This window comes from Macaca nemestrina, chromosome 9 (assembly GCF_043159975.1).
Source record: "Macaca nemestrina isolate mMacNem1 chromosome 9, mMacNem.hap1, whole genome shotgun sequence".
NCBI lineage: Eukaryota > Metazoa > Chordata > Mammalia > Primates > Cercopithecidae > Macaca > Macaca nemestrina.
Window position 1 is genome coordinate 143027682 of NC_092133.1, and position 13289 is coordinate 143040970.

At 51.6% G+C, this 13289-nt stretch overlaps 1 protein-coding gene across 2 annotated transcripts in view; it reads left to right on the forward strand.

The window, feature by feature from the left end:
* Positions 1-13289, forward strand: part of LOC105490808 (adenosine deaminase RNA specific B2 (inactive)) — a 525558-nt gene that overhangs the window by 473974 nt on the left and 38295 nt on the right. For both annotated transcript variants that reach the window (XM_071070547.1, XM_011756712.2), the window contains exons 5-6: positions 2531-2699; positions 5828-5979. In XM_071070547.1, the coding sequence (XP_070926648.1) occupies positions 2531-2699; positions 5828-5979 (321 nt within the window). The remainder of the gene's footprint in view (positions 1-2530; positions 2700-5827; positions 5980-13289) is intronic.

The following is a 13289-nucleotide window of genomic DNA, read 5'->3' on the forward strand; positions in this document are numbered from 1 at the left end:
CCTGTGTTGTGGGAGCATGGTGCTGGCCGTAGGGGTGGGAATCATGAAAACTGAATATGCAAACAATGCACTTCTTGGGCCACATAACTGTGCTGAGTGTGGCAGAGCCTGGAGCCAAACGGAGCTGGGAATCAATGAGGGGTGAAGGGAAAGCAGTTGCTTTTTTCTACAGCTCCAATTTCCATGGAATCCAAAGAGAAGGAGCAGGCCGGGGCCTCACAGGCCACAGCACCGTGGAAATTGGAGCTGGGACAGCAGCACTGTTGCCCATGAGTGAGTGCTGGGTTGCACAGGAGGAGAGAAGGGGCGGGGACACTGGGTGGGAGGCCAGGGCTGGACATGGTGCAGGAGGACTTAGGAAGCGCCCTCAGGAGTGGATTGGCGGGAGGGACCCAGAGAGCAGAGGAAGGACCAAATCCACAGGATTTGGGAAATTTACACAGAGGATGGGGGAGAGCAAGAAGCCAGAAGATGTGCTTGGGTACCACACATTACAAATGAGAAAGAGGAAGATTTTAATGAAGAATGGCCGAATTTGGGGCTGACCGATTTAATTTGGGGGAAAGGAGAGGACGGGCGTCGTCATCTCTCCCCTCGGCGCCACGCGGACAGTGCGGCATCAGGCAGCGTGGTACGATGTCGTCCTCGTGAACCATTTCTCAACAGTCCACATGTCACTGACTGCCTGAGTGAGACGGTGGCTCCCACCCCTGGCAGAGTCAGTAGCAGCTGCCCACCCCGGCTCCCTGTAGCCTTAGATCCTGATCCCATCTGCTCCTCCACTTCTGGGACCCCCGCTGGGAGGCAGCCTCCGCCCCCAGGATGGCTGAGAGAGGAGGAGGCCTGGAGCTGGGACAGGGCAGCTGCTCACGAACTTTCCCGGGGGAGGAAACTCAGGGGAGGCTGGTCGTCTCCTCTTTTGATTAAAGCGGCCTGGGGAAGTCCGGTCACTTCCTGAGCTCAGGAGCAGTCCAGTCCCACCAGGGAGGGGGCAGTGGGTAGACAGCAGGACCAGGACCATGGAGTTCTCTTCAGGCACAGAAGCAGGGGCTGCTGGGAGAACTGGGATGAGCGGAGACAGCAGTGGACATGGGCAGGAGGCGGGGGCTGTGCTGGACCGCTTTGCCTGGAAGGAAGGACACTGGACAGACAGACCTCAGCTGCAGAGCCGCGGGGGCAGGGATGCCGCAGTGCTCCGTCCCTCCGGGCTCCGCGTTCTCCCTGGCTCTCACTGGCAGCTGCTGACTCCGCCCTTTCATCTCACAAAGAAAGATCCTGCGTTGGGGCCCAGAGAGGGCAGATGCCCTCAGGGCTCGAGAACCAAGTGCTCAGGGGAGAAAAAGTCACATCAGAGGAACAAGTGTGTGAGAAGTGAGAAGTGCTCATGACCAGCCAGCACTGTTTGCCGTGGGGAAGTCGATTTTATTTAAGATGGGAGGGAGGTCTGCTTCTGGCATGACATGAATTTGCGTGTCACCTCTTCCAAGAAATGGTCTGGACATGTATTTACCAGGTGACTCCGTGGACGTGGCCGCAGTCGGCAGCTAACGCGTCTCTGTGCTGCCCTCACTTGGCCTGGGATCCGGGCCCAGCCAGTGGCTGTCACATCCCAAAGCTCCTGGGTGCCCACAACGTACCCGCCACCTCCAGCCGAAGGGCCTGGACGATGGATTTGTTACTGGATCGGCAACACTGACCCGTCTAATGACACGGACTCCCTAGGGAGACCCTGCTTGGATCATTTGGTGGAAATTCTGACTCGTGTCCTCAAGGAATTCACCATCTAAGTGCAGAGAAAATACACATCCACAGAGACCTGTTACAGCAGAGCAAACAAACATCGGCTTGTGTCTTCCAGCTTCTTCTGAAACAAAGTGATGGATACTATACTTTAAGGACATTACGCTGGGGGTTGTTTTTCAGGTTTCTTTGTTTTGTTTGTTTTCAGTCCCTGAAGGGAGTATCATTTTTGTGGATGGGGTTCCTTTGACTATGGTTAAAATGACACATCCAGCGTCCTTTCTGTGTTAGGGTGACGGGTTCATCAGCTCCTGTCCTGCGTTTCTGTGTTAGGGTGAAGGGTTCATCAGCTCCTGTCCTGCACTGATCCCGTTGGGGGACAGGGGAAAGCGCAAAGGTGGTCAGAGGTCGGGCAGGAAGCCCAGGCTGTAGCCAGCACTGCTCCCACTCACAGGGGACCTGGGACTCAGAGGTGAAGAAAACTGCCCTGGTAGTAAGTCCGACCTCAAAACTCTGCTCCTACGGTGCCTCAGGAGCATTTCAGCAACCTTACGGATAACAGAGGCACTTTGAGCGCCGTCTCAGGCTGCCATGGAGTAGGTGGGAATCCCTCAGGCGGGCGGTCGCCTGTGACGGCCTGGGGCACACAGAAACCTTGCTTCCCAGCTCTCAAAACAGTGTTTCCAAGGTTTCCTAACCCAGGGAAACCGCTGTTGTGAGACCCCGAAAAGACCGAGGAGGGAGACGGGGGCCGTGGGCCGCGCTGCCCTGATGCTGTCTGTGTCCCCAGGACTGGACGCTCGGCAAGCACAGGTCGTGGCCCTGTCGTCGGGGACCAAGTGCATCAGCGGCGAGCACCTCAGTGACCAGGGGCTGGTGGTGAATGACTGCCACGCAGAGGTGGTGGCCCGGCGGGCGTTCCTGCACTTCCTCTACACGCAACTGGAGCTGCACCTGAGGTGAGCAGCTGGGGATGGGCTCCAGGGCAGGCGGACACCATGGCTGGGGGCTGCCAGGGAGCAGAGGGGGCCCATGCCTGGCTCAGAACACGCTTCCCTCTATCCTGGCACAGGGTGAGCCAGGAAGCGCCCCTTGTTATTCAGACTAGAGACATCCCTGGCGCACCTATAGAGCCGCCATGCGGGCTGGGAAGATGCTAAAATTCCAGGCGTCCTCCTTACTCCACGTTTCCCTCCAGAAAACACCTTTGCAGCCCTCGTCCTCCTGGGCAAGGCCACCCTCTCCTGGCCTCGGCTCCCCACGCCCCCCACATTCCTGCACTGCCCCCTTTTCCGCCGTTGCCCTCAGAGAACGTGAGTGCAGTGCCAAAGGAGTGGTTTGGAGATGCGCTGTCTTCTTGCCTCCTGTGCCAAGTCCATGTGAAGAGGCCGCTGAGACCCTGAGAACTGTGCCCCAGTCAGTATTGGGTTCCCGGGGTTCTGTGGCCTGCTCTGGCTGTTGGGCAGAGGTGGCTGTCATGGGGCAGCCTTCTGTCCCTGAGACACCTTAGACGGGAATGAAACCCACGTGGTTTGCAGCACGTGGCCTCTCCAACACACCTCCAGCCCGGGCCGTTCAGTCCCAAGGGCTCGCTGTCAGCTCCTTACCCGAAACGCTCCCTCCTGTGTCTCCTGTCTATTCTTTCACATCCCCTGAAGCCGTCTGCGTTCCTCAAATCCACGAGTAATGGGACCTCGGGGGGCTTTGGCGAGGGTCATCTCCATGCCCATTAGCTGTGCAAAAGCCACACAAAAGCAGAAAGGCCCACGTGTAGCCAAGCAGATGCCACTGAAAACAACACGTTAACACACTCAGCTCGTTCTTTTTTTTTGAGACGGAGTCTTGCTCTGTCGCCCAGGCTGGAGTGCAGTGGCGCGATCTCGGCTCACTGCAACCTCTGCTTCCCAGGTTGAAGCAATTCTCCCACCTCAACCCTCTGAATAGCTGAGACTACAGGCATTCACCACCATGCCCAGTTAATTTTTGTATTTTTAGTAGAGACGGGGTTTCATCACGTTGGCCAGACTGCTCTCGAACTCCTGACCTCAAGCGATCCACCCGTCTCAGCCTCCCAAAGTGCTGGAATTACAGGCATGAGCCACTGCGCTTGGCCCACACTCAGCTCATTCTTATCAGAGCCTCTGAGCAGGGAGCCACAGGCTGAACCCATCCCTCAGTTCCCTGAGGCCTGTGGGTGCGGCAGGAGTTGGATATGGAAGAACAGAGAAATCTCTCAGAATGTAGGGAAGGATTTCTCCTAAATGCCCACCTGCTCAACTGGGACTATCTCCAAGATCCCTCGCTCGTGTTTGTGTCAGAGAAGGTAACTGGGCCAATATTTACCAGGAGCTGGTTACCTGCCTGGTGCTATGCCACCAGCTGGGGGGTCCACAGGTGCACCCGATGCCTGCCCTGCATGGGGAACCGGCACAGGGGAGCGGGGTCCAGGGCAGCCACGTGGCTGATAGGCCCTGCCCCGGGGTCCAGGCTTGGGACACATTTGCCAAGGGTCCTGGGGGAGGCGGCTGGGGTAGTGGGGGGCGGTGGCTGTGGGCTGAGTGCAGGCACAGAGGCAGGAAGGCTGCTGGATGCCGCAAGGGCTTCCTGTGGAGAAAATGTCTGTTCTGTTGCCTGTGTGATCTCAGGGCCCCGCAGAACACAATCCATCACCCATGGGGCAGAACGTGTGAAAACAGCAAGACCGGCAGAAAGTAGATGGCCAGCAAGCAGGGAACAAACACCAGGAAGCAGGGAATAAACACCGGGAGGCAGGGAATAAACACCTGGACGCAGGGAACAAACACCGGGAAGCAGGGAATAAACACCGGGAAGCAGGGAACAAACACCGGGAAGCAGGGAATAAACACCGGGAAGCAGGGAATAAACACCAGGAGGCAGAGAATAAACACCGGGAAGCAGGGGAATAAACACCGGGAAGCAGGGAATAAACACCGGGAAGCAGGGAATAAACACCAGGAGGCAGAGAATAAACACCGGGAAGCAGGGAACAAACACCGGGAAGCAGGGGAATAAACACCGGGAAGCAGGGAATAAACACGGAGAAGCAGGGAATAAACACCAGGAAGCAGGGGAATAAACACCGGGAAGCAGGGAATAAACACCGGGAAGCAGGGGAATAAACACCGGGAAGCCGGGAATAAACACCGGGAAGCAGGGAATAAACACCGGGAAGCAGGGAATAAACACCGGGACGCAGGGGAATAAACACCGGGACACAGGGAATAAACACGGAAGAAGATAATGCAGGCGCATTTGCTCAGTGCCCGCTCAGGTGGGACTGAGGTGGGGCTGCTCAGCTCGAGCTTCACAGCTGTTGGGGGTTTTGCAACAGGCCGAATCATTCACCATCAGAGAGAGGCTGGGACCTCTCCCGCCCCACCTGGGTCATGGCTGGATGCAGAAGGAAAGCTGTTTCCCCACGGCTCTCCACGTCCACCTGTGCTGGTGACCGAGCCCAGGCCTTCCTACAGCTCCTTTTCTCCTTTTAATCACACACAAGCTGCCCACTTAGGCTGCGTCAAACCTGCAGTCCGCTGTGAGGTACGGCTGTGAGCAGCACTGGCAAATCCACAGAGTCACAGCTGTGTAGACGGATAGATGTGGGTTAACAGCAACGGGGAAAAATGGCCTGGTAAAAGATCCTGGTGGGGCCAGGCGCGGTGGCTCACGCCTGTAATCCCAGCACTTTGGGAGCCTGAGGCCAGGAGTTCAAGACGAACCTGGCCAACATGGTGAAACCCCGTATCTACTAAAAATACAAAAATGAACTAGGCGTGGTGGCGCATGCCTGTAATCCCAGCTACTCGGGAGGCTGAGTATTACTTAATACTCAAGGCAGAAGAATTGCTGGAACTCAGTGGGTGGAGGTTGCAGTGAGCCGAGATCGCGGGCAACTCCAGCCTGGGCAACAGAACAAGACTCTATCTCAAAAAAAGAAAAAGAAAGGAAAAAGATAAAGAAAAACTTGGGGAACAACTCTACAAAACAGGACTCAAGCGTTCACCTGGTTGGAACGTTTCTGGTTTGGTTTTGTGATAAATGACCCCAAACCTCTTTGTGACCCTAGCAAGCGGCGCGAGGACTCGGAGCGATCGATATTTGTGCGGTTAAAAGAAGGCGGCTACCGGCTGCGGGAAAACGTCCTCTTCCATCTCTACGTGAGCACCTCCCCCTGCGGAGACGCAAGACTCCACTCGCCCTACGAGATCACCACAGGCCGTAAGAGACAATGCTTTTACCTTCTGTGGGCCAGCAGCCCCCAGCTGCCTCTATCTGGGACTCTGTCCCGGGCGGTGTGTGGGGCCCTCGGGTACTGGAAGAGGATTGCCTCTGCAATTAGTGGGATAATCATGCCTCCAAAATCTTAGTCTGAAATGCTCAGGTGATTGGCAGAAGAGCAGTCTGAGGCCTAAAATTAGCAACCTAATGGCCGTAGTTCTCTGTTTTGTTTTAATAACTCAGATAATCCCTGTGTCCTGGGTTGGGAAAATGGGATGAAGGGAAGGCCAGTGAGAGCTACGGGGGCTGGGAGCAAATTCCGACTGGCTCTGCTTGCCTTCGCTCACAGCGTTGGGGAGAAAAAAGCTCAGCTTTTGCAACCAAGCCGAGGATGAGTGATTCCCTGCAAAGGGGTCTCCCCAGGCGAACTATAAAGTTCCATTGCAAACCCGCCCTGTGAGCATTTATCGGGGGAGATGGGACAGAACACATCACGCGTTCCCCGCCTCTCTGTCCTCTCCATCAGCAAAGGGCAGTGATGCTGTGAGTGCCAGGGTCGGAGGGCCAGGCCTGGAGCAGGGCGGGGCTCTCCCTTGATGCCACCCTTGACAACAGCATCTCCATGATAAAAGAAAAGGTGCTGCAGGGAAACTCCTCTCTTTCATTTTAATGATGAAATCCTATTGCTTAGTGCTATCTGCATATGTCACACACATATATTTATATACCACATACACCACATGCATACCACATATACCACACATGTATACCACACACATACCACACACACCACACACTACACAATACACACCCACCACATACACTACATGCATACCACATACACCACACACACAAACCACATACACTACACACACACCACATATACATGTATACCACATATACCACAAACATACTACACGATACACACATAGCACATTCACTACATGCATACCACATACACCACACACACATACCACATATACCACATATCCATACCACATATAGCACACACACCACACACATACCACATATACCACATGCATATCACATACACTATAAACCACATACACCACACACACATACCACATATACCACACACACCACACACCACATACCACATACACTACATGCATACCACATATGCTACACATGCATACCACATACACTGCACATACACCACATATACCACACACATGCCACAAGCACCACAGGCATACCACACACACCACACACAGACCACATACACCATACACATCACATACACCATACACACATATCACATAAACCACACATGTATACCACATATACCACACACATATCACACACACCACACACATACTACACAATACACACATACCACATACACTACATGCATACCACACACACCACACACCATACCACATATACCACATGCATATCACATATACTACACACAAACCACATACAGCACACACACCACATATATCACACACATACCACACACCACATACATGCCACACACCACATACCACAAACACTACACACATATCATATACACTGCATGCATATCACATACACTACACGCATACCACATATGCCACACATGCATACCACATACACTGCACACACACACCACATACACCACACACATGCCACAAGCACCACACGCATACTAGACACACCACACACAGACCACATACACCACACACATCACATATATCACACACATCACATACACCACACACAGCACATACACCACACACACATGCCACACATACCACATGCATATCACATACACCACACACACATTCACATGCTCCCACATCCTTTCCAGAAGCAGTCCCAGGCAGATCTTTCAATGCAGGCAATGCATGTGGTGTGTGTGTGGTGTGTGTGGTGTGTGGTGTGTGTGTGGTGTGTGGTATGTGTGCGGTGTGTGTGATGTGTGTGATATGTATATGATGAGGGGTCCAGTCCTGATAAGGGAGGAAACCTCTGGTAGACATACATGGACAGCACACCGCTATTAAGGCTTGACTTTGGCCTGACTCTCCTCCGGTGGAAGGCTACATGGTGTTTTAATTACCAAGGTAAGGAAAATTAAACATTTTCATAGAGCCCTGCTGTGTTCCAGGCTTTGTCATGCAGCCTCCACCAAAGACAAGAAGGTGTGGGGAAAATGGTGTCTTTAATCCCACATGAGCTTAGCCTGATTCTCCAGTCTTCAGATGGGATGCTGGCCCAAAAACATTCCTCCTCCTTTCTGCGGATTTCCCTCCAGCCCCACTGCTTTCCCTTTGGGATGGCTGGATAGGGTTCTCTGTAAGTGGATCCTCTGGGATGGCTGGATAGGGTTCTCTGTAAGTGGATCCTCTGGGATGGCTGGATAGGGTTCTCTGTAAGTGGATTTAGGGTGGCATTTCCACACCCTTTGGAAATTAAATGGGAGAATCCCATCAAACTGGGAATGAAGAAAGGGAAGCCTATTCAACATCAGGGACTTTTAAAGGAACGTCCTGCAGGAGGAAGAGAGAGGCAGGGGCGGCCTGAGCACCTGAGAAGTGAACACAGCCACGGAGGGAAGGGGGCCCAGTGTGGCCCCACGAGATCACACAGGGCATCCCTGCTACCAGGCCGACTCAGGAACAGAGAGACAGAAAAACCACCAGGAGTGGCTTCATTTTCACTGGACATATTCAGCAAGCCAGAGCTACATGATACCAGCTCACCCGATAAAACTGTGAAATCTGGTGCCTTGCACAGCTACTGGGAATTCTGTGAAATCTGGTGCATTGGACAGCTACTGGAAAGTATCTTTCCATTCTTCTTTAAAGGGTTGCCATCATAAAGACCCAGCTAGGAACCCTCAGACTCGAGAGGAAAAGTGCCGCCAAATGCTTGGGGTTGGCGCTAATTTGTCCAGCCTCTTCCTTGGCTAATGTGCCCCTGGTGGGAGTTGGGAGAGGGCTAAGTGAGAACAGCAGGAGCCTTGTCCACGCCTGAGACCCCGTGGTCTCCCCAGGGGACAGTTCTAGTCCATTGGGCCTCCCACGTCTCTGTACATCGATCACCAACTGCAGCCTCTCCAGCCAGCCCTCACTTCCAACTGCAGTGTCTGTGGTTTAGAAAAACAAATACATTCTCCGAGGCGCCCTGGGGTTCACTTCCAGACACAGATGTCTTTTATTTCATGGTGCTTTTAAGAAGTGGCAGGTGCTGGTAGGAGAAAAAATAAAGCATTTTTCTCACATTTTTGCAGCAGATATGCCAGGCAAAATGGAGAAACTCCTTCCTGTGCCGTGCTCTCCGCTGGGCTTGTACTGCTCCTCCGCTCTCCTATCTGGAGAGTGTGGAGAAGGTAGGCACTTGGCGAACTCTCCTGTAACAGGGATTCGTCTGCCAAAGTCACTCAGTAAAAGCAGGAGAACCCAAGTTCCTGCCGTTGTCTGCTTGGAAGGAGCCTTCAGAGAGCTGGCTCTGCAACCTTCAAACCTCCCAAGGAAGGCAGAGACCTTCAGGAACAACTCCTGCCATTTCCCCTGCAGAGACGCTTTAAGCTCCTTTACAATAAGGGGCAGGGGTCTCCAGGTTGCTAACTCAGGCAGTGTGTTTCTTTGTTACCCTTTAAAGAGGGCTGGAGCATGGATAAGGGGAGCAAGTGGCCTGGATTTTGCTGTGAGGGGCTCCTCCAGGGCTAGCGAAGGGCAGTGTCGATAGTGACAAGCCCCCAAAGAAAACGCTGGCGGCAGGAGCTGGACACCTCCAGTTTGCACTGTTCCCAGAGGTCTGCAGCTGGCACTGCCTCCCTCCCATGGATTAACCTGCAGAAACCCAGCTGCACTGCCCTCCAATTCAGAGGCCCACACTCCCAAAAGAAGCCCAGGGAACGAAACAAGCCCTAAGGGGCATGATGTTATTCTCACAAATGCAGAGGCCGCAGAGTGCAGAGAGCTGAGTCCCCTCCACTGAGACCTTTGCTGGGGGCCAGAGGAGCCCATCTGAAACCGAAGGACGCTCTGGACTGAGGTCTCAGTCTTCTCAAGTGCTCTCTGCCTCTGGTGCCTTCTGGACCTGCCCTGTCTCCTCTCACCAGCACCATGCTTGGTCCTGGTCTCTTTAGCTCATCCCTTCCTCAATCTCCCATTTGGCCTGCATCAAGCTATTGTGCATCTCCACAGGGGCCACGCCTGCTAACCTCTCTCTCAACTGTGCCAGACTTCTCCTCTTTCTCACACATATATACCCACACATACACAAACACACACATACATAAGCACATGTGCACACAAAAACACATACATAAGTACATGTGCACATGCACACACATAAGCACATGTGCACAAACACACATACATAAGCACATGTGTGCACACACATACATAATCATGTGTGCACACAAACACATGCATAAGTACATGTGCACACATGAACACACATGCATAAGCACATATGTGCACACATGCACGTGTGCACACACATACGCACATGTGCACACACATACACACATGTGCACACAAACACACGTACGTAACCACATGTGTGCACACACAAACACATGTACTTAAGCACATCTGCACATACACAAACATACATAAGCACACGTGCACACACAAACACATGTACTTAAGCACATCTGCACATACACAAACACAGATACATAAGCACACGTGTGCACACACAAACACATAAGCACACGTGCACAAAACAAGCACACATACACAAGCATATGTGCACACACAAGCACACGACAGGTATCTGATGCATCGGATCTATCAATATAACCATGATGTGATTAAGTCAAAGAGAAGTTTGGTGCCCAAGATTGTTCCCCCTTCCTTTAAAAATGAAGGAACACAGAGTAGAGCATAAGAAAAAATTTCTGTAGATAGGTTTAAATAATCATTACAGTAAGTGTCATGTAACCAAAGGCCCAGGAGAGAAGCGAGTCTGACTTGGGGTTTCTAGGAGCACACTTCTGACTCTCCGGTGTCTGCTGAGCAGCTGCCTCCCAGCAGCAACCTGCTCCGACAGCTCAGCAGGACCAGGAGTTCCCCGACCCCCAACCACCTGCGGCCCAGGCTCAGGGGCTCCAAGTCCTAGACACAACACCAGGACCCTGGAGTTGCCATCAAACCCCACTTTCCTGGGATGCACGTGGCTCGAGAAATTCTAGATGTCCCCATGTTATTTTTCCCCTCAAAAACATTTGTCTAGAGAGATCATAAATTCCCCATTCCTGGGGGCCTTAGACGTGGTATCAATGCCGGCTGGTCTCAGGTATTGTGGGAGCTGTGTCGCCTGCCAGCTTTGGAAGACATTCAAGTTTGTTGTTTCCAGCCTGGCTTATCTTTCAGGGTTCTGGGCCAGTGTTTACCAGTGCAGCTCGCCCCATGCACTCTGGCTGAGTTTCTGATGCATTCGGGGCAGAGAGGCATCCAAGACTCTAGTTTTCTGAGCACAGGCCGGGTTTTGAGCCACCGGGTTTGAACTCCTTAAATCACCTCCTCAGACTGGGAACATTTGTTTCCTTGCTGGCTTCGTAGAAAGGGCTTGGCGGCGTGGTCGGCCTGGTAGCCTGTCTGTCTGCAGAGGCCAGGCAGAGCTTGTGGCCGGACTCCTCGCTCTGTGGTGTCACCGGCAGGAAGGAAAAGTGTTTGTGGTGTCACATGCGATCGAGGGGACAGGTGCTTTTGTGACAGAAACCGCGGACTCAGTCTTCAATGTCATGCGACCCAGGGCTACTCTGTTCATCTCAGATGACTCAAAACTGCTACATCTGTAGCTTTCCTTGGACCTAGAAGGGCCAGGTCAGTTAAGGTAGGGACAAGTGCCTGAAAAACATTTATTCCCACAGCCAGGAGAACATGCTGTGTGTGTCTATGTTAGAGTCAGGGCTCTGATGACTGCTGTCAGTGCAGACTCACAGAGGGCAACGGGTCCCTTAGTGGCTCTGGGAGGCCTGGGATAGAACTCAGACCTGAAAGAGCACAGATGGAACAGAAGATGAGGATCTCAGTACTTCACTGTGGATGAGCAGCTCCTCTCCTCCCAACCCACCAATGACCTGCCTGCAAATTCTTCTTTCTTGGCATGGTTTTTAAATAACCTGGTAAACTCAGTTCTTACGGCCATTTTCCGAGAACTTAGCAGCTTAAATTCTCCAGTCTATGTCCAGAAAATGCCAAGAAAAATAGATTATGTCATATATTTACCTACAAGTTCATGCTAAGAGCCCAGTATGTTTGTTCTAAGCCAATTCCATTCAACGATTAGAAAGGTAGTTCAAGAGATTTAATCAAAATCCCATAGGAAGTCAGGGAATATAAAATACAGTTCCTTAAATTCCTGTCTTCAGATTTTCCTATTGAGTTACAGAAATATGCAAAATATGATAATATCCGTGCATTGTAGGATAATGAATTTTAATGGCCTTATAATCCAGCATCATCACTATCATCATCATCATCAATCAAGTAAAGCAAAGTGTACCCACATGGCCACATGGTAACTACTGTGGATATTATTTTTATTACAATGAATACCGGGTTGCTTCACAGGTAGACTTTCTGGGATATGCCTTTTGAAGACAGTTTGAAAATCTAAAATTTATTGGTGTTTAAAAATATTTTCTTCTTTTCTCATGCCTGTGGTTTGTTTCATTTTTGGTGCTCTCTCTCCCCCTTGTGATTGTAGCAACCATGCATCACATTTTAGATAAATCTTTAGCTCCCTAGAGGACAAGCTTCTTGTTGTTTGTCTCCAACTCCTTTTGATTCTCCCCTAAAAATAAAATATTCACTGGAACAATTTTCTAAAGCATATCCTCATTTAGAAATGAGGATCTAAAAACTATCCTTATTTACCTTGATATTGACCTCAAAAGATAAGCATTTTATCTAGGGTTTTATACAGGTTAATAAACACCGTAATGAAGAGTCTGATGACTTGGACTGTCAGAATTGGACCAGAATGTTTGAATGTATTTGGGAGCATCTATGTAGACACAGCAGTCAGGAGTTTGAGGTTCTACGCTTTCACTGTCTCGGGCACACTCTAAATCCACTACAGATCATTTAGGGCCAGCTCCCTGCAATTGCTGGTTGGATTCGCATTTTGTTCAGCCTTAAGTGGCATCTTCAACTCCTTCCCACCTCTCACAATTAGCCAGGAAAGAGCCAGAGGAAATGGGCTCTGCAGGATCACCGACATTCAGGTCACCCTAGGGCTGCTCACTTATCAGGGAGCCTGTGGAGAAGGCAGCCCAAGACTGAACACCTCCAAAAATAAACACTCAGGAGCATCTCATGCACCTGGCTCTTCAGGCAAAATTA